The sequence below is a fragment of the Psammomys obesus genome, unplaced genomic scaffold, assembly GCF_907164565.1.
Source record: "Psammomys obesus unplaced genomic scaffold, mPsaObe1.curated_primary_1811, whole genome shotgun sequence".
Classification (NCBI taxonomy): domain Eukaryota; kingdom Metazoa; phylum Chordata; class Mammalia; order Rodentia; family Muridae; genus Psammomys; species Psammomys obesus.
This window is the reverse complement of record NW_026592732.1, coordinates 10,680,872-10,707,215: the sequence shown is the minus strand read 5'-3', so window position 1 is coordinate 10,707,215 and position 26,344 is coordinate 10,680,872. Positions and strand designations below refer to the sequence as shown.

The 26,344-nt window shown below is 39.7% G+C and overlaps 1 protein-coding gene across 1 annotated transcript in view; it reads right to left on the bottom strand.

Moving 5' to 3' along the window:
• The window catches only part of Sesn3 (sestrin 3), a 56,975-nt gene that overhangs the window by 14,123 nt on the left and 16,508 nt on the right, over positions 1–26,344 (bottom strand). Inside the window, exons 2-6 of the mRNA XM_055615476.1 lie at positions 13,513–13,578; positions 10,449–10,646; positions 8,209–8,391; positions 4,334–4,570; positions 2,952–3,126 (exon numbers count right to left, since the gene is read on the bottom strand). Of these exons, the coding sequence (XP_055471451.1) occupies positions 2,952–3,126; positions 4,334–4,570; positions 8,209–8,391; positions 10,449–10,646; positions 13,513–13,578 (859 nt within the window). The remainder of the gene's footprint in view (positions 1–2,951; positions 3,127–4,333; positions 4,571–8,208; positions 8,392–10,448; positions 10,647–13,512; positions 13,579–26,344) is intronic.

Below are 26,344 nucleotides of genomic sequence, written 5' to 3'. Positions count from 1 at the left end.
TCACATGGGAAAGGTGGGACCTGTAGCAGGTGGAAACTCCTGTGAGATATTTAGGCACTTGGGTCCCCTCAAAAATGATGGGAGGACCTTGGTGCCTTCCTGGATTTGTGCTGCCACAGGCACAAAGCAATGGGGCCAGCCAATCACAGGCTGTTGTCTAATATAGCAGCTCTGTATTAGCTGACTGTCTCAGTATTTGTAGGAGTTGCAGGGAACTGACCGATGCTATTATTTCCAGATTTACCTTGAAGAGTTAAAATTGCTACTCTGGTGATCAACAATTCAGAACCAATTCTGATGTTACCTAAACAAAATTTAAGTTTGTTCTGAAAGGAAACAGCATTTTACACATATGTATAGAGTTTTCTGGTTTTTTGTTTTGTTTGTTCTGTTATTTAAGCCAGGGTCTCTCTATCATGTCTGTGTATATACAATGACAGATGAGTAGTTAGAAACATAAGACATAAAACACTCCAGTGTAGTAATGGAGTGACATTCTCATAAAGATAATATAAGCTAATACAACCCCCCCCAAAAAAAAAATTAAAAAGAAACATGGATTTCTTCAGGATTAAAGGTTCTTCTTTGGAATCTTTTCTAAAGAAGTCCTTTTTTAGAATCCTTTCTTAAAAGAGTCCTTTCCTACTGGAATCTGGGAGCTTTGTTTAATAATACTAATACTTTAAAATATAAAAGAAGACTTTCTACTTCTATTCTAAAATTGGTAAATCTATTAAAAAAAAAAACCTCACTGGCCACCGTACAGGATCATTTTCCTGTACTATCTTTCTATAGTCAGCACATTTGGTACTGTGGGTAGTTAAGGATAAAAATACTTATCCCATGCAATGACTGGTAAATGGTATGACCTTATTCACATAAATCAGAATACAGAGGCTGGAGAGGTGGCTAAGTTGTTCAGAGCACTTGTTGCTCTCTCTGAGGACCTGGGTTCAGTTCCTAGCACCCATATGGCAGCTCACAAGCACCTGACATTCCAGTTCCAGGGGATCCAATGCCTCCTTTTGACCTCTGGTACCAGACAAACACATGTTGTACACATAAACACTCAGACAAAATACTAACACACATAAAATAAACATAAAACGTATTTTAAATCAGAATATAATTTTTGAAATAAGTTCAAGGGCTGTTAAAAATCTTTTCTAGAACAGCCAGGCTACACAGAGAAACCCTATCTTGAAAAGAAAAGAAAAAAGTCTACCTGGAACCCAAAACATATTTCTATTATTTCAAAACAACATAAAGAAGTAAAATATTTACATTTTCAAGCTCCAGTGATCTTAAAGAAACTGAAACTGTAATATTTAGAGTAAACGGATATTATGCCTAACAGCATCATCTGCCTTTTCAAACAGCAGTCTACAGCACGGCTCCCACTGCACTATTAGCAGACCTGAGAGGCTTACACGCTCTCCTTTACTTCACACTTTCCTCCACTTCCACTTGTTTGCTCTGGATTTTTCAACTTAGGGTTTTTGTTTATGTCTGGAATTTAGTTAACTGCAATACAATGCAATTCATTTCTTAGCTTTGGACCCAAGCTCCCAGGGAGACACTGATAACTGTCCTCAAGCTTAGCGCCCCCTCCTGGTCTCTGCTTTGCTAGTGGGCACTGTGCAGGCATGGCTGGGGCTGAGAGATGGCTCACAGTTAAGAGCACTGCTTGCTCTCACAGAGGACCTGGGTTTGGTTCTCAGCACCTACACATGGCTCACAACCAGTCATAACTAGAGTTCTAGTGGATTAATGCCCTTAATTAACTGATACACTGCCACTAGGCACACGTGTGACATACATATATACACAAGGGAAAATTGTCATACACAGAAAATAAATCTAAACGTTTTATTTCAAATGATGAGGAAAATGACAAAAGGCATGCTGCTCTTCCTGAGTTACTGCTCCATGATCTTTTACACATATCACAGCAACGCAACTCTCAGAACTGATGACTGACTCATCTACTTTCAAGAGGAATGTGACTTAGATGTCACCTTTGAGGGGTTCACATGTGTTCCCATGCTTCTTAAATAATGTTTACTATGAACTGCTCAGTTCCTTTAAGCGACGGAATTGGAAAGTTGCCTTACTGTTCTAAAATTCTTCAAGAGTATAAGAAAACTGAATTTTTACATTTGCTTATATTACCTTTTTGTATGTGTGTATAGGAATGTGCATGCCATGAAGTATGTGTGGAGGGTAGAGGAAAGCTTGCAGAAGGAGTAAGTTCTTGTTTTTTATCATATGCATCTCAGCATCTCAGGTTTGGTGGCAATTACTGCTGAGTCATCTTGCTGACCTCAACAACTGACTGCTTTTAAATATGTATCCAGGACCAAGTAAGGACAACAAGCTTACAAATTCCTTTCAGAGGATTAGAGATAGCCATGTGCTGTGTAACAACCGTTCAAAGACTTAGTGTGTGGATGAAGATAGTTCCTTTACATGATACTGGTTCTAGAAGAATCCTATACTACAGCCAACACATCACAGCCTCAGGCATTTCACGTTTGTGGTGACAACCATATGGATAGACCCTGCCAACCACATGACATATATACCAGGATGTAACACAAAAACAGAGCTATTGGTTTTTGTACTTGTTGTCTATGCTTCTCTTGATGTGTTAAGTACAGCCCTTTCAATAATCAAACGTGTACTCTATAATAGCATGCCACCATGTTCTGCTGGCAACAGCCACATGCTCTTCATGTTCAGAAGCCATGCCAGCTAGGTCTGTGTGAGTGCACTCCACAGTGTCTGCACAACGCAGCTTTCTGAGCATGGACCCCGCTGTCAGTGAAGCCTGAGTGCATAGGCACAAAGAAAGATGGCAGCAGACTCCTCTTTATGTGTTTGTATGGCAACACTAAAGGCTGGAGCCTAGTAGTCTCCGAACAACTAACCAAGAGAAAGGACAAACACACCTGAGTGAGGAAATGAATGGAAAGTCTCTCCAGGGACCACAAAGAGACTTTCTTTCTTTTCCTTCTCAAAACGCGTGGTCATTTCTTCCCGAGTGGTCTCTTCATCTTCCCTGTCTTCCTGGAGCCTTTTCATTCTTTCCATTAAGGCTTCTAGCTCACCTAGAGAATCCACAATCTGGAAGAACATAAGACATTGTTGGTGCTATATAGCACTACAAACTGGTCTAGTAAGTCCCTCCCTCTTAAACTCCACTGAGTATGCACAGAGGACAGTTATTTAGGCTGCAGCAGAGATGTTGGTCAAATGAAATAAACTTTTTATTGGCAGGAATATTTTAAATGTGGCTAAGGTAGGCAAAATACAGACAGAAGGTAGATCAGTGACTGGCATGGGCTAGGCATGGGGAGGAGGAACTAGGATGTGATGCTAATGGCTATGGAGTTACTTTTTATACTGTGGTAACACCCTAACATTTATTATTGCCAATACTCCTTTAATGGGTAAATTAGGTCATAGGTGATTTATATTTCATTGAATCTATTTAAAAAATATCCCTAGTCATTAACTTCACAGTAATTATATGACATAATCAAATATTTTCAGATATATGAGTCTGCTTCACTTATAAATATAAAGTGTATGTATACACACATATGTGTGTATATATGTATGTATATGTATGTTAAAATATAGAATTCTAGCATTTAGTACATAGTAAATTGTAATTTATTAGAAAAGGAAGCAGTTTCAGAATTGCTCCTTTGTACTTCCCAAGATACATCTCCCTTTACTTGTCCAGCATCTTATAGACAGATGCACCATTTTGAGACTGCTGTTCAAGGGTCTGGCATTAAAGTCCTGAGACAGTGAAGGCATCAATGTTCGGTTATTATTTTTAACCATATCTCTTGCTTAAGGTGCCAGGAAACCCAAAGAAGGGTACAGACATCATGTATACCAAGAAATTAAGACCAAGAAGTCACCTGGGCAGTGAACATAGTTAGAATGACGTTAAGAAGAGAAGAATAAAGTTAGTTTAGTGATAAATTTCAGTATGATTTTTCATGTTGCTAGAAAGGTGAACTCTATAAATATAGTGTCTGTGTTAAAGAAGAAAGCTTCGAGTCTTCCTGGTTACAGTGCCTTCACAGTTCACTTGGGGACTATGAATAAAGTTGCCAGGCATCTGAGGGTAATTACAACTTAAAAGCAAAGGTATTGTACAATAACACTCTAAATTTGAAAAAAAATTTTAGGTCCTGATGACACTTTTCCACAGCTAAAGGAATCTTTCAAGCACAGAATAACCTATCTGCTCACAGTGAACTCTCTAGATATTAGCAGCAAGAAGGTGACAAGAGAAACAGTTCAGAAAACGAACCCCAAAGTTGCTGCCTGCCAGGGACGCATTCTCGATGCTGTTGTCATTAGCGAGGTCACAGACACAGAAGCTGTTCACTGAGATTAGTCGGAACCCATTGGCGACTTCCGGATCTCTTTCTGGATTGATGCCACTACCAAACACAAAGCTGGCCAGAGCGTGATAGTGAGCCAAGAGGACCACGGCGTGCACGAGCTCAGGCAAGGACCAGTTATTTTCTCCAGTTTTGACAAGTTTCTAAAAATGAGAACACAAGCGAAGGTCAACATGGAAACCAGAGGAAGCCACAGCCTCACACGTTCACTTGTAGTAAAGCAAACTAAAACTTTCTTTAAAATGTCTCGCACATTTTACATCATGTAGTATGCAAACTACCAAAGCCTCATGACATAATTATGCTGTGGCACTGACTATAACAAATACTGTTATCATGCAATGGTTCTTCTACTTTTAGAATACCCTTAAGACACTATTTTAATAAGATGTTAGCTAAGAGAATCAAGAAGCATTAAAGCTAGAAGGGACTTTGACAATTTCTAGCAAAGCACTTCATTTTCAGGTGTTTTGTACACTACACTCTGTCCCACAAAGTCTTATGAAAATCCATCTTAACTGGGGTACCTGTTGATTTCCCTCTATAGCATCTGGTAGAGACCACTGCCTCCCCATGCCACAGGACCAAATATGACAGCACACTGGAATAAGATCTTGGGACATGTCAGTGCACTTTTTCATATGCTATTTTATTTGGCCTGTACCTGAATGACAGAGCCAGAATTAAGCCTATTAAAAACAACAATGCCTTATAATGACCAATCTTGGCTGTCAACTTGACTGTACTTAAAGTCAACTATAAAGCAAGTTACTGTGCACTCCACTGAGAGATTGGACTACTTGAAGGCCTGCCCTAAAATTGGGCAGGGTCCTGAATGGAATGAAAGTAGAGGAAAGCTAGCCTAGCAGTTCAAATGCATGCATGTATCTTCTCTCTGCTTCTGAAGTGTGTGTGTACCCGCTGTTTTAAGCGGCTGGCTTGACTTCCCTGCAATGACTGATGGACTGCAACTTGGAATTGTAATTTGCACTGAATCATTTCTCTCATAAGTTGCTTTGTTCAGGGTAACTTTCAAGGGTGAATTCCACCAACACATTCCCCAGAGACTCCTTCCCATCAGTTCTCTGTTCATTCACACAGGTAATGCTGTTCTTATCTCTATCTGAAAAAATAATCATCTTCATACAGCCACAGATGTAGACATATACTTTTCTCCTTTTCAAAATTCTCATTTTGACATACTCATATTTCATGGGGCTATACTCTTATATTAATTTTAAAACCCAGATACAATGTACAATGTACCTAACTACTTCATTTCTGAATTGATGTCAAACTGTCATCCCCTCCCCTAGTTATTTGTTATAATGAATAGCTTCATGCTATAACTTCTTTCAAAGCCTAAAATGGATCCTCATCATCACCACTTGCCTATCCTGCACAGTCCTCTTTCCTCAGACAGTGTTAAGACCTGGGTGGATGATCTGTTCTTTCAACTCAACTTTTGCTAATTTATACGATCTAATTTCCTTCCCTTTTTTCTGCCTCATGCTCCTTTCCCCACACACACATTCATTAGAGTCTCATCATATAGCTCAGGCTGGCCTGGAATCTGTAATGTAGCCAAGGATGACTTTGAACTATTAATTCTCTTGTCTTCACCTCTAACTGTGGGAACTAAGAATGAGTGGCACTGTGCCTGGCTTCCCAATTTAATGTCAAATCTCTTTATTGAGATACCTTACCCCTTGGTAATTGGACACCACCTTGTGCAAGGCATAATCTTCTGTTCTGTGACACTCATGCCAGAAGAGAAAATCCATTTGTCACCATTTTCATTTGCTTCTTAGTTTCACATATAATAATCCTAAAGCTTACATAGAAATCAGTTTTCTGGTACAGTGGTTTGACTGTCCTGCTGTTCTGTACCATTTGTAATCTATCCTATGTAATGAAATATACTCATAATAAAACTTGGCACAAGCCATCTTATGCCATATGCACTTCTATAACAGTAACAACTGGGCCCAATAGTCTACAGCATGTGTTCATAAATTAAAGACTTGTATAAAATATATTTTAGATGCCGTGTATAGATACATTATAATACTAATAAAACATACAAATACAGAAGGTTAAGAAGACGAGAATACAAATACTTTGAAGCTTATCTCATGTCTTCTCTGGGGTAGCATAACTTGGGAGACCATGGCTTTCTAAGGGTAAAATATGAATTCTGTAATGGAGCCTTAACTGGCTCACACCAGATGATCCAATTCTTCTCAGTTCTCACCAACCACCATCCATAAATCTTTACTTTGGTTTCCTGAAGTTGATGGTTACTCTTTCAACACATAAGACTGCAGGTTCTTCTATATGAAATTGTTCTCTCACAGGAAACAGCTCATCTCTTTTTGAAAACTTCTTTTTATTCTCAGACCTACCTCAAATGTTAGCTCTTAAAAACAAAACAAATAAAAAACCTTCTAAATTGGGTGGTGGCGGCACACACCTTTAATACCAACACTTGGGAGGCAGAAGTAGGTGGATCTCTGAGTTTGAGGAAAGCCTGGTCTACAGAGCAAGTTACAGGACAGCCAGTGCTACACAGAGAAACCTTGTCTCAAAAAAAACAAACCAAACCTAAGCAAAAAACCAAAACAAACAAACAGACAAACAAAAAAGCACCCAGACCAAAACTTCTGACCCCATACTGCTTATCCACAATTCAGGTATGACTGTACTATACCCTGTCACGTGTCTCTTCCCCTCAACCCCAAGCACATCCAAGCCCAGGCTTTTATCATTTCAGCCCACCAAAGATTCTGGTACAGAGTAATTATGATATGAAATAAGGATCAATTCTGTGATATAACTAACCACAGAACCAGAACACAGACCTAGAACAGTGCTGTGTTTCACAGAGTCCAAAGTCATCAAAATATAATATTAAAAAAAAAAAAGACACAGGTTGCTTGGTTAAAAAAGTGGAAACTGGATAAATCACAAAACTGTGTAATAAAGTAATTTTTATAGGCCTTTTCTATTCATGAACAATACATATGTTTCTGTAAGTCACTGCGTGTCTGAGATGAAGATGAAAGCTCCCACTGAATAATGAGCCTGTGTGAGCACTGCTGGACAGCATGGCCTCTGACAGAAACACTTTTGAGGTTACAATTCTATTTTTCATCCGGACAGTAATTCCACACTTCCACACACTAGCTGGCAAATCACCTTTTATTTGCAAAACCATTTCTCTATGAATCTTAAATTACGAAATGTGTTAAAACTAGCAAAGGATTTACAACTCCCAGGTCTCTCCACTTTATGGAATTTCCTAACTACAGGGTGCATTTTGCTGACAACAGTGGCCAGAAGCCAGGCATCCTTGATGCTAGTATACTTCATCTATCAACTCCTTCACAACAGAAACCAACTTTCTATTGAGTCACCAATGAGTGACTCCTTGAGGAGAGTCAGCTTTCATTTGCACTTAAATGAAACTCACAGGATTTCTAATTACCTTTTCTAAATGTAATACAGCATCTCTTATTTCTCAAGCTTCTAATATATAGTTGTTTAAAATCAAGTACATATATATATACATATATATATACATATTCATAGTATATCTATATCTATATCTATATATGAGAGGCTATGAATCTGAGAGCAAGGAGGTATATGGGAGGGCTTAGAGGGAAAGGAGGGAGAAATGGTGCAATTATAATCTCAAAAATAAAAATGAAAAATATTATACAAAGCAAAACCCCACCATCTCAAGCTTCATGCATAACTCGGAACTTAAACACAGTACCTGAATATGCTCTTTTGTGATCAGCCAGGGCCGGTGTGCCAGGAGCTTGTTAATTTCATTAAGATTTCTCAGTCTTTGTGGTACATATTCCAAGCCATTCAGCCACTCAGCAATCCCTCCAGTCTTTAAAAATTCATCCACGTGCATGTTTATTAGGTAGGAACACTGGTGTCTGGCTGCAGCCTGAAACACAGAAGCAAGTTTCCTGAGAACAGTCATGAGAGGTCTTTCCACAAGTGAGTAATTTAGATGGAGCCAGGATTATTTTTATTTTTTAATTTATTTAACTTTTATTAATTACACTTTATTCATTTTGTATCCCCCCCCATAAGCCCCTCCCTCCTCCCCTCCCAATCCCACCCCCCTTCCCCTTTCTGCACACATGCCCCTCCCCAAGTCCACTGATAGGGGAGGTCCTCCACTCCTTTCTGATCTTAGTCTATCAGTTCTCATCAGAAGTGGCTGCATTGTCATCTTCTGTGGCCTGGTAAGGCTGCTCCCCCCTCAGGGGAAGGTGATCAAAGAGCAGGCCAATGGCGATCTGGCTGCAACATCTGTCACCCCATTGATCGCCAGGGTTGATTATTTTTAATCAGTGACTCTTTTCTCATGAAGTTCTCCTTCTTTAAAAATTTTTACCATCCGTTGTTACAGATTCTTTAATCATATATGAGGCTGATTTACAGTTTTAAAAGCAAATACTTGTCACTTGAAGCCAACAACTTCTTCCTGAGTCTGGTATAGATAGATCTGGAAATATCGTAGCTATTTTCAGGAAAACCACAGGCACCATGTAAGTCTGCTAAGCGGAAGATCCAGTATGTTCTACTTAAAATACAGGAATCCTCAATGATGTGTATCCTATCGATTCAGAATTCATGTTTATGGGGGACCTCCCTTATCAGCCATAGTGACCTCAGAGACCTGCTTAGACAATGACATCACTGATCTCTCCTTATGCAGTCACTGTCAGCTGGGTGCTGTCAATGGGACAGTCATGTGAAGTACTTTTGCTCTCTTTTCTGTGGCTGCTTCTTGTAAAATAACCCTGTTTTATTCTTTCTCATCTTTGTATCCCAGCTCTGTCTTAGGGAGTGAACTTTCCCACTCTGCTGTCAGCCTTACTGTCATTGAAAACTTCTCCTAAATTCACAATATCCATCAAGTTCATGTTAGAAAGCACAGAATGCTCCTTTTTTTCCAACTTGGTGACACACATCTTCTGAGTCCAGGGTAGCTCTGCTGGCTTGGGTGACTGTGCTGCTGCCTTTTCCAAAACACAGTGTCATAGGCTCTTGTGCCCTCACCCTCTTCCCCTGTAGCTGTCTAAGCAGAGCACAGCTTATTTCTTCCTTCCTCTCTAGTGCCTCCAGCAAGCCTCTTCCCTGGCCCTCTACTTGCAGATAACACTGAGTAATTAGCCTACCTATAACAAGATCCACACTCAGAAGTGCTGGAATCCACTGAACAATTCTTCTCTTATGAAGATCTGTGACTAGTACTGGTACTTCTCTTCTACCCCACCCCAGTGATCGTCTTCATGTATAAAGTGAGTAAGAAAACGTCACAAGCAGCTTATACCGAAGAAGACCCCAAGAACAACAGCAAAACTGGCAGGGGATTATTCTGGACCCAACAACCACCTTTAATCATAAGAAACTAAATATGAAAAATAATCCTACTGATGGTTAAAGGAGAAAAACTCAGCATATTAAGTGGCTTAAAGTACTGTGAATGTATCCAAAGGATGTGGTATTCAAAAAAAAAAAAAAAAAAAAAAAAGCAAAACAAACCAGAGGCTTCTTCAGTTATACCAATGTAACTATATTCAGCTTTACACACATGCACACGTACATACATGAACATACACACTAATGCATACATACATATATGCATATGCACACATATCATACCCCTCTGCACATGTACACAATCTCAGACACACATACATATACACACAAACATACACATGCATACATGTACACACCTCTACACACAAACATATATGCATACTCATCCCACAGATACACACACACACCCTACACTCACACCCCACAATATAGTTTCTCATACACACACACACACACACACACACACACACACACTCCACAAGACACATACACAGTATCTCACATGCACACTTACTCACATCTCTTCCCCAAACACACACCTTAGAAGGGATACAGAGTACATGGAAGCTATTTCATGGCAGTAGGGAATGGTGGGCAGCAAGCACCTACCATGATGGCAATGTAGTGCCTGTCTGGGAGGGGAAGGGGGCCATCCATGCGCAGCATGTAGAACTGGCTCCGCAAGAAAGATTCCAGGTACTGAGTGTGCAAACTCATCACCTGTGTGATGTTGTCCAGGCGACCGGATGTAGAGTACTCTTCCACCAGAAAGTTTGTTCGTTCATCCACTGAGTTTGCTTGGACAACCTTATAACCAAGAAGCAGAGACTGCGGTGAACACTGTGATGTAAAGACAGCTTTGGTTTACATGGACTCTGCCTCTACTGAAAAATACATATTCATTTGATGCTAACAGACACTGCAATTATGCAGTTGCTCATACTAGAAACAGAAATTTAAAAAGAGAAAGTACCATTCAGTTTTGGCTTTGATACCACAATTTATTAAACAACAAATGTGAAGTTATCAAACATTAAACACGCAGCTCTAAAGCTGAGGAAAGAAGCCTCCATCTGTCTTTGCAGGCGAGCATGCAGACTTCAGAGCCAGCTTGCCTGGCCATTGTTACACAGTGTGCGGAAGGCAAATCCGGCAGCATTTGAATGCTATATTCACATGCATTTGCTGCCTACTCTTATCAACTGACAAAGAAAATTAATTTCATGATTTTGGACAAATGTCTGATCCTCTGTTGTTTTTGCTGGTCTACATTTTTTGTTTTCATTTTAGGTAGTTGCCTTTTTAAAAATTTTAATTTTTTTATACTAATTATACTTTATTCACTTTGTATTCCAACTGTAGTCCCCTCCTTATTCCCTCCCAATCCCTCCCTCCCTCCCTCCTCTCCTCCCATGCCCCTCTCCAAGTCCATTGAGAGGGTAGGTCCTACTCCCCTTTTATCTGACCCTTGCCTATCAGGTCTCATCAGGACTGGCTGCATTGTCTTCCTCTGTGGCCTGGTCAGGCTGCTCCCCCATCAGGGGGAGGTGATCAAAGAGCCAGCCACTGAATTCATGTCAGAGACAGTCCCTGTTCCTTTTACTAGGGAACCCACTTGGATACTGAGCTGCCATGGGCGACATGTGTGCAGGGGTTCTAGGTTACCTCCATGCATGGTCCTTGGTTGAAGTGGGTAGGATGATCAAATGGGATGGACATCGAAGAGGGAGAAAACAGGAAACAGGACAGGAGCTTATCACAGAGGGCCTCTGAAAGACTCTGCTCAGCAGGGTTTCAAAGCAGATGCTGAGACTTATAACTAAACTTTGGGCAGAGTGCAAGGAATCTTATGAAAAAAGGGGGAGATAGAAAGACCTAGACGGAACAGGAGCTCCACAAGGAGAGCAACAGAAGCTAGTCTACCTTTTTAAAAAGCTTTATGAAATCTTTATTGGAGATAAGGGAAAATTTAATGACTTGTGGGAAAGTGTTAACTGAAAATTAGTAAGGACACTTGCTAATTGTCATTGCTAGTTTAAGCTTATTATAGTAATTACTAAAAACAAGGCATGAGAATAGGATGTACATCCTCCATCTAGGGACCAAAGAGCTTTCTTGAAATAGATTAGATAACATGTAGCCTCATATACCATGCCGGCTTGGCATCACACAACAAGCTGGCTGTGGCAGTGTGAGGAGATTGTTAATACCTGTTTACTCCATCACTGGCTCATTTCTTACTTGTATTTTAGAGTTATATTTCTAGATGAAAGATGCACATGCCCCTCAGTTTAGAGATAGGAAGCAGATTCTGGATTTAACTCAACCTTGTGCATCTAGTTAATAGCAAAGTGGTTTTGACTAGGTCTCATAAAGTCCAAAGCAATGGTCCTTTAATGACCTTCGCTATAGTTTGGAAGCTGCACTCCTCAGAGCTGGCTTCACAGTTCCTCTTACCCCTACGGAAGTATAAATTGTACAAAGGAACTGTTTATGGGTAGAGACTTTTATCTGAAAGTGAAACTAGAGAAATGCCAGTTATCCTGGCATAAATACAAAAGGCAACCTCACTTCAGTTCACTATAGAAACCTGGGTACTTTCATTTGTCCATTTCCCTGTTCTGTCAACCACAGGGACTGAGCTGATAATCAGAAACAAACAAACAAACAAACAAACAAAAAAAAACAAAAAAAACAAAACAGGATCCAAACCCCAATACAATTAGGGCTAGAATTCTTTACTGTTTTTATTTGCTTTCTCCAGACGTTTCTTGGTTCTCACAGGACATTCACAATACGTTGCTAGATTCATATGCTGCAACAGATCCTAAAAATAGAATATCTTCAAACACATGCTGTAAAAATGCTGCAGGAAGCCATTTATATGTGTTAGGCCATCATCTCGCAAGTTTAGCCCTAGGCTATGTGACAAACAGGCACATGCAAAGCAGAGCCTCTTATCCACTCTGCTTCCACTTCTGAGCTCTGGAGATACACCACTATCACTTGAGGTTTTAGTTCAATGGGAAGAGGCTACTAAGGCAGGAACAGGAAAGGGAGTTCAAGGCTCCCCGCTAGTTATTTAAGACAAAGACATCTATGCACAAGCAGAATCGCATCTATGAGAAAACTGCATCCGTGTGCACTGGGCACATTCTTAAGCTGACAAGTAAGTCCTTAACAGTGGTTCTCAGCCTCATGACAACTAAGAGGCATCTGGGGATTCACAAAGACTGCACACTTCAAGATGTACACCAACAAACAGGCACAGACCTTACTCTGTGTCACTGATAACCTCCCTGCCTGGCTGGTACCATCTTGTTAACAAACCTTCACCAAAGACATGCAATTGCTGGAGCATCAGTCGCATCCTGTCAAGCAAATGTGTAAATGAGAAGAAAGAATAATGAGGGCATTATCTGTCTACTGTCCTTTAAAGGTGTAGTTGGAAACTCATGTTTCCTTTCAAAATATTGTGTTATACCAATTATGTGATATAAGTACTGTGAAATGAAATGCTGGTCTCTTTAAACCTGAAAATCTTCAGACTTTCTTAATAAATCTGAAAAAATAAACAATTTCACATTTTTCTGACATGAATAACATACTAAAGAAAAAAAAAACACATCTACTTTTTCTAATTTTAGAGTTAGTATTGACAACATAGACTTACTTCCTTCTCTGGAATAAAGGCACTTGGTCCTCTTGTCAGGGGTTGGGATACTCGGATTCTTTTATCCTGTTTGTAAAAAAAAAAAAAAAAAGTTCAATGTATTGTGATGACTTTTGAAGAAGATTTGAATTGGTAGACATTTACAGCCAATGTACTAAAATAAGTAAGTCAAAAAAATTACGTAAAATCCAAAGAAGTTTGGGGTCCAGGTCAAAGAAAACCCAGAGCGGTGCTGGCTGTGTTTATGTGAGATAAAGGGATAGACTTCTACCACAGTGTGGGGGAAACTCAGTTATCTATCAGAGGACTTCAGCCCACATTTTACACGCAGAAAAGCCACTAACACCCACAATAAATTCATACCTGTTAGTACACTGCTATAGGAGGATACTGTTGAAGACTAGTAATATTTTGTTTGTTCTTACGTCTTTCTATATAAATCATGAGGATTTAAATGAGATTGCATTCTTCTCCATGGGCAAGATTAGATGTAGAGACCAAAGAGGCCTCTTGAACTCCTTAGCCAGGAGGAAAGGGGAAAAATGGTCACTTGATCGTCTATGATAAAGGTAACACTCCAAGGTAAGAATCAGCCCTCTGAAGCCACAACATGTAATTATGGATGATAGCATGCTTTAAAAGATCACAAATACTGAACAGGAATAGTAAGGAATATGGACATTGGGCCTATTAGAAAAGTTTGTTAAGCTTTAGATGCCACAAACTCTCCTGAGGAAGTATCTATGCTAAGGAAGTTAACTCAGATGGTTCCTTATCTGACAATGACAAAGTCTCCTCTATATAACCCAGTTTCTTGGCTACAGCCTATACTAAGATCCCAACCAATCAAATGGAAGCTAATTGGCAGTTGATGGATAGATACCTGGGTATAAAAGTTCTGTCCAAACCAAGATAAAGATAATTATAGCGCATTAACAATTTCTCAGGACTATACAGTAGAGTTACATGAACATGATGCAATCAGAGCTGGGAGAAACAAATGCTACTCAAATGCAGAGACAAAAGGAAACAAAAGAAAAGCCCAGGGTGGATATCAACAGAGAAACCAGTGGCGTTGCTATGGATTCCTGGAAAAAAATAAAGCTTAACCATGGCCATTTATATTCATTCTCTCTCTTTCTCCCTCCCCTTGTTAGTGGGTAACTTTAGTCTTTTTTGTTCCTTACAAATCAAAGAGCCCACCAAACACAAAATAGTTATTTAAATCCTTTAAGTCCTTTACTTCATTAGGAAGCAGTTTTAAAACAAACTGGCAAAAGTAGGCAGTTGGGTGTACAACAATGATTTCTTTGAGAGCCTAATTGGATATTGTGATAGACCGAGGAGAGGGTAAGAAAACAGACACAGCCCCAACCCTTCTGAGCCTGGCGTACACTCTCCATCAACTGTCAGTGCTCTAGAGAAATGTATACATCACATGACAACTTTAAACTGCTTAAGTTTCCAAACAAGTAACACATCTAGATTACAAAATGATGACAAATAACCCTCATTTGGCTGCTCAAGTACACTGGAGAAGGGCATGTGAACTGGACTAATTCAGAATTTCTCATACTGGCATTTCTGTCTACATCGACTATAACTGTCTAGAGAATGAATTCAAAATAGTGTGTGTGTGTGTGTGTGTGTGTATATATATATATATATATATATATATATATATATATATTCCTTTATTTCCATCTACAAATGACAACAAATAAAATGTTAAGACAGTCATGGTAGTGCACACCTGTAATCCCAGCACTTAGCAGGTTCAGGCACAGGGATCATGAGTTTGAGACTAGCTAGAACATCATGAACTATCGTGGGAGGAGCACCTCCTGGATAACTGATCCTTTCACATAAACAAAACATCTAAGAAGCTGATTTTAAGGGGGAAAATTTGAAGAGAAAAATGTAAGCAGAGAGACAAGTAAACACTGTAAAATAAAAAAAAAATACATAAAACTCAAGAGAAAATGTAGGCGAGTAAAACATACATACTCTTACATAGAGGTATACAAGGGGTTTCTAGAGCCAGAATGAGGTTCTACTGTTATAATTTATTTATAAAAATCCCGAGTTAATATACTCATAAACCTAATTCACCTTTAAAATTTTAAAACTGTTAGGATGCTTACAATATTGTTTTCTGGAACTAGCAACATTTAAATATGAAACATGTTTTCATTGCAACACAACTGCACGCTCCTCCATTTTCTTTTCTCCTTACACACACACACAAACACACACACACACACACACACACACACACACACAGTTTACACAAACATTATATAGGTACTATACATGCATAGTATGCAATAATGTGTATATACAAATATGCCTATATGTACATTGTCCTATATGTGTGTGAGCATAGCTTTGTTTTGAGACAGGTCCTGCTGTGCTGTGCAGCACTGGCCAGCCTGAATGCCAATAGTGCAGATCAGGCTGCATCTGTAGTGATCTTCCAGCCTCTGCCTCCTCTTAGATTACAGGTATGAATCATCCTCCTCCCTCAGTCATACTTGTTTTCTGTTCTCCCCTCACTCAGCCTCCACATGAACCACATGACCCACCAGGTCACCTTTTCTATATGCTGCCTGCCCTTATTTCATCACAAAGAATTATTCTCTCAAGCGAACATTCTCTTTTATGGCTTTCATTGTCATACAACAAAATTAAATCTAAACTTTGAACACTGGAGGATGAGGGAGCAGGATGACAAAGGCTTTAAAGAAAAAGGAACAAAATGTGTGAATCCTTATCTTCTCTAACTGAGGAGTGAGCTCTTCACAGTCCTTAAAACTGGTACTGGGGCATGCTAGGACATTTCTATCAGATGTGTCCAATCTTTTACAAAATGCAAAATGATTTTGTCATTTATGAAGTTCATTTGGAACTGAATGAATGAGTGACAAAAAGAAAACTCAATGTTTTCCCTAAGTTTACAATTTTATTTTTAGTAACTGTTTTGAACAGACAAGGCCCTGAGCTGCAACCCAGACACATGTGAAAAACTGAAGTGTTAAAACTAGCCTTTTGCTCCCAATACGGTTTAATGATGCTAGTCTCTACAGGCAACCGCCAGCAGTGGCCCTGCTCAGACTCAGGGAGTAGCGCTGGTTCTTCATCCCAGACCTGGTTCTTCATCCCAAAACCCTGCTTTCAGACAGCGGCCAGTCCTCTGATTTTCAGTCTGTAGGTTTTGCGCATGCTACGGAAGATGTCAGCTCTCGGCTGTAGCAGCTGGCCTTGTGGAGAGCCTCTGGTAGAACCTCTAACCTAAAACCAAAGCTAGGTGCAAAATGAGGCACCGTTATTTCCTTCTGCCTGTTTTCCTCAAAGGGAGAAAAAAAAAAAAAAGGCTAATCAAATGTGGGAACTTGGGTTATTCTATATTGAACGGAAAATAACTTGCAGCTGTACTAAATCCAAACTTCTATTACATTTCACCACTTATTTATATGTGTGACAGGAGTACATATGTCATGGTGTATAGGCAGAGGTCTGAGGATAATACTTGGGAGTCAGTTCCCTCCCATCATGTGAGTCCTGGAGACCAAAGTCAGGTTGGTAGACTTGGCAGCAAGCACCTTACCATGTGAGCCATCTCGTGGGCCCAGCTATACTAATTTAGGGGTGGGGTGTCCTGGGTCCTTTTCTTTGACTATCTGTGAGAAAGTTAATGATTTATTCTTGGACTTAAAAGTCTTCTTCTATACCAGTGAATTTTACTATGTCCTTTACGTTAAGAATCTGGTTTGGTGTCTGTGAAAGCCACAGAAAGCAAACAGCCTGGAGTTTTTCTTAGCTGGGCTGCCCATCATGGCAGCCTCTAGCCACATGGGCTGTTGGATTTTAAGTTGACTAGTATTAAGTGACAGACTTAAACCCTCAACTGCCTACCTACATGCCCAGGATTCAAAAGCAACAATGGCAAGTGGGTTCCAAGCCATGTGATTCTAGACCATTCCATCACAACTGAAGGTTACGCAGTACAGTAAGGCAGTACTTCACAGCATTGGCCTGACTCTGGGACAACAGAGGGGTGGGAAATGGCTGTTTTCATAGTGTTGAACCCAGCACAAGATGTACAAATAGAAAGGTAAAAATAAAATAAAATAAGATAAAACAAAACAAAGGAAAGTTATCTATAATGCTGATTCCGCTGCTGAGAAACAAAAAGGAGGATGGGGTACTTCAAGTGCTTTAGACGACAGTCAATATGTGCATATTTTAGCTATATGACTCGGTCATTTCAATCCAGAAGGAACTGTCCATAAAGCAGGAGCCATGCTTCCTGCCTGCCAGTCCTACACACTCTACAGGGCTTTATCAGGGGTCCACTCAACAGTTCTGCCAGCAGAAACGGTCTCTTCTGCATGGTGCAGCAGAGAGGACCTACTAACAGAAATCAGCTGAGATTGTGCCTGTTCAGCAATTACCTGCTCGCAAACAAAAGGATAAAGTGAGATATATTTAGAAAACTAGTTATTTTGACACTTAAGAACTAAGCACGTTACCAGACCACTTTATATAAATTAATACCAATAGAAAATGAAGACACTTGCAACTTGGAAACTCTGAAAATCATGCATCTTTAAAATTAATCAGCAAATTACTTGCTCCTAAAAGGCTGATGCCAATGAGAATTAACTGCTAGTCTAAGCTGCTAAAAGCTTTAAATGATTAAATTTAATTTTTTACGTATTTTTCTTCAGTTTGTGTCATTAGAAAACACAAAAGCAAAAACGTGTACTTGTACCCACTCATATAAAGTTGTTCTTGCACTTACTCCACAGAGAATATGAATAGCAACATGTGTGACTGATTTTATAAAAACATACACTGTTTTTTAAGCACCATCTGCTTAATGTATAAATCCATTCTAGCAAAGTGAAACCTAACCCCACAGCTTTTAAAGATAGTCTCAGATGACAGTTTAACAGTTTCAATACTTTCAGCATACAACAAAACATCTGAATGACAAGACATGTGTCCTAAGTGAACTTCCCTGTTGTGAGCATAATAAATCTGATAGTACCCGATAATGGGAGCAGTGCATTTCAGTTGTTGCCTGTCCTTGTACTGGCCACAGATACTCCATTTCAGCAGAATCACTGCAGTAGGACAAGGCTAGACCACTGGCACTATGCTAGGAAGCCACACATATGCCTGTTTGGTTCCTTGGTGGGAAATTTCAGCTATATGACTTTGGCAGATACTAACGATATTTCAAAAGGAAAGGTCAAATAGAAAGGAACACACAAGAACTGCTTTAAAACTCAATCCAGAGCTACAGAGATGACTCAGTGGTTAAAGCACTCGATACAAAAATGTCATTTCTGGCTTTAAAGTCAAGGATACAAGAAAGAGCTATCCCTCCTTAGGCCAGGCATGTGTCAGGGCAGTCCCTGCAGGTAGGTCCAGAGAGGACACTATTTGAAGCTGTGAGTGTGAAACCTAGATTTTGTTGGAGACCCCAGGATATTAGAGATTCCAGAGTCTTGGGATAAATACCTGCCAAGGAGAGCTACTAACAGTGTGCAGAACCAGTCCAAGAGAGAGAGAGAGAAGTATGTTGCAGTCAACAAAGCTGAAAGGATTTGGGGATCTGAACAGTGCTTTGACATCAGCATGGAGATGCTGATGTTTAGAGTATGCCCAGCTGGTTTCTGGTATTGCTTTGGTCCAATATTTCCTCACTATGCTCCATTTTCAAACGGTAATATAGATTCTGTGCCATTGTGTGTTGGCCTTTTGGTTTTGATTTCATAGGGGGTTGCAAGCAAGAAATTGCCATGAGTCTTAGAAGAGACTCTGAACTGTTAAAACAGTGTTGAGGTCGTTATAAAGTATGGGGCATTTAGAAGTTGGACCAAATGCATTTTTGCATTATGATATGTCTATAAGGCTACGGGGGCCAGGGAGTGGAATGTGATGGTTGAGTAAGAATATCCCCACAGGCTCACATATTTGAATGCTTAGTCTTCAGGGAATGGCACTTCTTAGGATTAAGAGGTATAGCCTTGTTGGGGGAAGTGTGTCACTGGGGTGGCTCTGATGTTTTAGAAGCCTAAGCGAGGCCCAGCGGCTCTCTCTTCCTGCTGCCTATAGATTGGGATCTAGGATTCTCAGTTCCTTCTCCAGCACTATTATCTGCCTGGATGACACCATGATCTCTACCATACTGATAATGGACCAATCCTCTGAAACTGTAAGCAAGCCCCAGTGCAATGCTTTCCTTTATAAGAGTTGCTATGCTCATGGTATCTCTTCATAGCAAAAGAACAGTGACTAAGACAGAATTAAGTTTATCAAGTCTTTCTTGGCCATGTTCCAATTCTGGGGCCTTAAGAGCAGTATCACAAGGTTCCTGTTACAGGGACAAAATTGAGCCTATTTTAACAGTACATACAGATTTCGATTCTTAAGTGGAAATCTTAAAACATCTATACTCAAGAACACTACACTTACCAACGGTATCACAGTATCTTTACCTCTACTTCCTAAGCCACCAGTCCCTTGCAGACTGGGATAGTGCTATGTGTATCTCTAAGCACTGGTATGTAACAAAAATTAATGGAACTCCTTTAATTAAGTGAATTAGCTCAAAGATGCCCTAGCAGCCCTCGCCTCAGGATTGAAAGGCTAGAGTTGTGTGAAGAATCAACACACAGCCACAGACCAAGGTGAGGCTCATAAGCTGTATGCACACTGAACTGAGCTGCAGCTCAATGAGCATTCCATAGTCTAGCAATAAGAACCCTTAAATCCCACTCATTAGATAATACAGAACTGAGGTTGTGGTGGTGCATTTCCATCCCATTCCTCAGAGGCTGAGTAGAAGGACTGCTCTGAGTTCAAGGCCAACCTGGGCTACATAGTTAGTTCCAGAGTCAGTAAGTGTTTCTAGTTATAGGATCATCCTTAACAATGGTTCTGCTCAAAAATAAAAGGCAGTTAGGAGACACTATACAAAAACTTAACTAATGATCAATATCCATTATTCTTATTAAGAACAACTCTGGTTTTCCACTTTAGTTTTCCATATACTATTCACTCAGTGACACAGGATATTCATCTAACACTTTTTAAAAATATATAAACTTTATATGACAGAAGACTTTGCCCAACTGGAGGCTAACATCAAGTATCTGTGCAAATTTAAGGCAGAGTGAGACTAAGCAGGTTGGATATTCAACAAATTTCCTGATTTAAAGTATGTTTCATTTACTATGGGCTTGCTGGAATATAGCCTATTAAAAGTCAAGAACTGCCTGGACACTGACGATGGATCACAAGCTCCTAAGCAGATGAGACTATCCGAAGGTACCCAAATCCTATACCACTAAGTGATACAAACATCCAGAGGCACAAATACTGGGCCAGATCACCTCTAAACTTCACAATAAGTACTACACTGTTAGTTACTGAGAGCAGAACTAAACCCAGAATCACACTCATGCCCAGAGTCATGAGAGAATTCCCTCCCACCTTCTGTGACAGACCACAGGGTATCACCGGTAAACTGCATCTCTGCCCTCTAGAGAGACAGCAGGTGGACTTCAGAGGGGTGCTGCTGGCCTTCACTTGAGGCAGTGTGTCCTGAGTCTGTGTCCCCTTATTCCACTCTTCACTGTCCACCCATCCTTCTCAGATCCATCTTAAATACCAGCTCTGTGGGTCTTGCTCTCTATTCTTGCTAACTGTCAGCTCTTCTATGAATTCAAATCTATTCTTAAGATTCACAATTGCAGTTTCCCTTCTTTATAGGTATGAAGGTAGATCACAATGTTGTCACTTCTTTCCAGCCTTATAGGGTCCCCACATCAGCAAGTCCAGCATCACAGCACAATGAAGGAAGACCAAATTCCTCAATAATTCACTGGGTTTGAATTAAGGATGGAAGTTGGCAGCCAGAGGCTGGTCTAATTCCCTTCTTTTCCTTATACAGTGTAAGAGCACACTGTCACCTTGAGGAAGCTGACATTCTAGAAACATCAGTAGCTTAAGCTAATAAATTAAATGCAGGGCGAGGCATCAATCTACTAGTCTCCATGCACTGTTTGGATCCTCATTTACTTGTTTGCTTACATTAAAACCAAACAGAACCTGCAGTTTGCCATAAATTGCCCCAAGTTCTTAGAGACCAGTAATAGTCTGCATGCTGTGCCACTGATTTGGGCAGAAGAAGCCTCCTCTTAAGCCTTTTAAGTATTCTGAAATGAAGGGTACAAAGATACTTGTTGACTATGCTATTAAAGTTTTTGGCTAAAGTCCAAGAAAATAAGGACTTTATATAAGTCTTTGTCCCTGAGATAATGCACTTCCATAACTGCCACCTAACTCAGTGTTTCCCTATTAACATACAATGTGCTCTCCTACCACTAATTATAAGGTCAAGTTTCATAGAAGTATTACAAAAACATTTAGGCCTCTGGATTGCATAACAATGAAACCTTACCTTAGAAAGCCTTCCTATTAAAATTACATCCCAATTAGATTTAAAAAACTTAAAATTGGGAGTTTTAGAAAATGAAATTCCCATTAGAGATGATTAGAGCTACAGAAATTCTAGTATTCAGTACATGCTGAGGTGCCAACCAGTCCTGGAGAAGCACACGAACAAAAGTGGCAGTCCTGGCACGAAGGAGGAGTTCTGCATCAAGCATCTAGAGAGCAGCTTGCAGAGACAAAGCTAGAGACCTTCAGTTACTCTAGTGGGAACAGGACCATCTTTAGCATAACGAAATCAGGACCTAAACGAAGCACATTTGATCCCCACATACTCACAAAATGTGTAAGCATTTAGTGAAGACTAGTCATTCTTTATACACAGATTTGTCAGAAGCAGCAAGAAATAAATCATCTCCACAAACTAAAAAGTTACTTCTATACAATATCCTGGGTACACAGGTTAAGATGTTTGACCTTACATGAAATTGTCTTAAACTTGAGTTTAATTTTTTTTTTTTTTTTTTTTTTTTTTTTTTACTACTTTGAAGGACATATCTCTTAATTTTTGCCTGGAGCAGAAATAGATCCATCCTATATAAGTAAATGCCCGTGGATTTCACCTCTGTTCAAATCTGTCAATTCCTCACACTGTGGACTACAAGATTGTGCCTTAATTTTATTTGGGTAAACTCACAATGGATTGTAACTGGGCTCAGGGAGATGACTTAGTAGAAGGGGCTTGCCACCAAACCTGATCACCTGAGTTCAAGTTTGATCCTAGATAAAACATGATATCACAGATATCTCTAAGTTGTCTTCTGACCTCCACACATGCACTCTTGTGCACACATGTGCACAAACACTAAAATAAGCTCCTTTAAAAATTGCTCATAACCTTTTAAATACCAGTACCTCTTTATTCTCTTTAAAAGTATGAATCTCATACTTTATTAATTATACTTTATTCACTTTGTATCCCCCCTGTGGTTCCCTCCTTCCTTCCATCCCAATCCCTCCCTTCCTCCACCCTCTGCATGCATGCCCCTCCCCAAGTCCGCTGATAGGGGAGGTCTTAAAAAAAAAGTATGAATCTCAAACTTTTTGCTTATCGGTTATATTTATCAATAACTACATAAGAAGCTAAATCAAAGAATACCTGGAAAACAATTTATTAATTCACTGAAAAAATAAGAACATAGGCTAATGGTACATTTCTATGGTAGAGGATGTGGTTAGTATCTACCAGTCTCTGGATTCAAGCCCCAGCAACCCTTAGCCACCAAAAAAGGAACAGTGAAAATAAGACTAATAGATCCATCACATATTAACACAGGGGATTGTTTGGAAACTATAATTTAAGAAAAATTGAGGAGAACTTGTCTGACATTTGTATAAATATTTGGCTTAATTAAACACAGCTGGATTCTCATATATACTCCGGTATTCATCTGTTGCTATAGGTCATAGTGACTGAAAATCACAGAGAGAATCTGCGGTCAGAAATATTCGGCTAGAAAGCAGAAAAAAAGTCTTAAATTTTTATTTATTTGCATGTATGGGGGTGTGCATGTGTGTGTATGTCGAAGGTCAACCTTGGATGCCATTCCTAGGGTCACCTTGGTTTTACAGACAGGGTTTCTCATTGTCCTGGGACTTGCCAAGTGTGCTAGACTAGCCAGTAAGCCCAAGGCTTCCTTTGTCCCTGCCTTTCCCAGTGCCAAGATTGCAGTACACACCTATTATGCCCCAGTTTTGAGGTGGGTTTTAGAACAATGCAGATGGAACTTTGCTCTGTAATAACTGAGCTATCTCTCCGGCCCAGAATATCTTAGTGGTCCTCTTTTTACAGCTTCAGCCGTTCTTTTAGAATATTCTCAAGTTTCAGGGAAGAGCTTTTAGAAAGGTATGTTTCCATGTGGAATCTGAAACTGTATCAAACTTCTTATGCAGTTATATTAAAACCCATTCACCTGGTAGCTTGGAGACTTGTTTTACCCATGATTAATATCATAATATTAATCTCTCATCATTTCTAAAATATTGGCTTACCGAGCTCTGCAAGTTGCAGCTACTGACACATTTAATACAGTATTAACAATAAATTCATTGCTGTAATATCACATCTGGTGAATCTTTAAGTGTTGAGGTAGTTCACGGCAAGACGCAAATTTTTCAGAATGCTTTTCTTCTCAAAGCTTTATCATCAGCAAGAGGTACTGCTAGCTGTTTTCCTTTACATGAGAGACTGAATTTGTTCGTTTTTGTGAAACTGTATGCCAATAGACCCAAGTTCCAATGCCCACAGTTACAGTGGCCAGCCTTTTACAGAACTGGCTCACACTCCATCACAGGGCTGCTTTTGCTGGACAAGCAGAAGAGCCCTCTGCATCATATCCATTTTGAAATACAGAGAATTAAATCATTATCACTCACTGGTGGAGACCCGACTAAACAGCATTTTTTTTTTTTTTTCTGTTTCATCAGGGATTTTCTTAGTACACTGGCATCTTTTCTATAAGCACTGAGGGGTAAGGGGTGCTGCATTCTGTTCTCTAATCTTGCTGAAGATTTGGTCTACATCCCTGTCTTGGGATTCTTCTCCCACATATACTTACCACTTCAGGATCAATCAAGATGCTAATTTCATGTCAACTTGATACAGGCTAGTCATCAGAGAAGAGCAGCCTCAATTGAAAAAAAAAAATGCCCCCAAAAGATTGAGCTGCACACAAGCCTGTTGGGCGTTTTCTTAATTAGTGATTAGTGTGGGAGGGCCCAGCCCATTGTGGGTAGAGTTATCCTTGGGATGGTGGTCCTGGGTTCCATCAAAAAGCAGGCTGAGCAAGCCATGGAGAGCAGGTCTGTAAGCAGCACCCTTCCATAGCCTCTGCATCTTCTCCCTCCAGGTTTCTGTCTTGACTTCCTTTGATGATGGACTATGGTGTGGAAATGTAAGTCAAATAAATTATTTTATCTCCAACTTGCTTTTTGTCATGATGTTTCATCTCAACAATAGAAACCATAACGAAGACAATGGAGACATGGTTTCTGTCCATAAGTTTACTCATAATAGTTTTTACATTATTGATTTATATATGTTGAACCAGCCTTGCCTTTCTGGGTTTCTATCTTCACCTCCCCACAGTGACGGACTGTAACCTGGAACTGTGAGCTAAAAATCTCTTAAATTTCTCTCTTAGTTGTTTTTGTCAGGGTATTTTATCTCAGCAACAGGAACATGAATCAAGATAACTTAAAGGAGAACAGATTTGTTTTGGTGCATGGTTCTGATGGTTCACTCCTTCATGGTGGAAAGTATGTACTGGAGTTTTTATATCATGATGGCAGAAGGGAAAACCAAAGGAATATAAGAAGAGGCCAGGACAAGACAGAGCTCAAAGAGATGCTCCCAGTGACTTACTTCTCCAAATAAGCCCAAACTCACATCATTTTGACCAACTCCAAATAATGCTCTTATCAAGACATTGGAGGTTAATCTATTCATTAGAGCCCATAGCTTTCAAGGTCTTCTGGATATGCCTGCAGACACATAACCAGAAGTAAGCTACTCTAATCTAGGCCACCCAAGTTGACAGTCAAGATTAATCATTACAATGTGGGTAACCATTTCTGGACAGTATCCATTTGAAGCATTGTTCTGACATCCTGAGCTCACATCAGTCTACACACACACACACACACACACACACACACACACACACACACACTTGCACACTATAATTTAGTAGAATTATTTCATATCACCTAAAGACTGTTAATCCCCATTTTGACAAAAACTTCAGTGTAATCTTTGATAATAAGAATGAAGAGGAACCATAATACAATTCTGATCTTCGAAAGTAATTTTGTCTTCTAATAATCACAAAGACTGACATTTGTGATTTTGCTGTTGTCTCCTCCCATTTTTCTTGACAATTAGCCATTTAAGTTTTCCAATTCTGTATCATTCTGTGTTGACTAATGCTAATAGGCTATGTTCTCCCAGCCTGTACTTATAGCTTCAATGTTAGTATACTAAACCCATAGGTATTTTTACTTAATGCAAAATAAGTAAGATCACTCACATGATCTCAGCCTTATTCAACTTTAACACTAAAAGACCATCTAATAGGGACTAGAACTACATTAGGTATCCTAATTTAAAAAGAATACCACACACGTTCCAACCAATCAGTACGTACTAACCAAATTTTCCACTGTCAGTTTTTTATATAATCCTATTTTAACAACACACAAATGTATAACAACCCACAAAATATAACAGTCCTGAAAGGAGACCACATTACTTTATGACAGGGATACAGAGGGCAAACAAGGATAACAGAGTGCTATGTGACTGAAT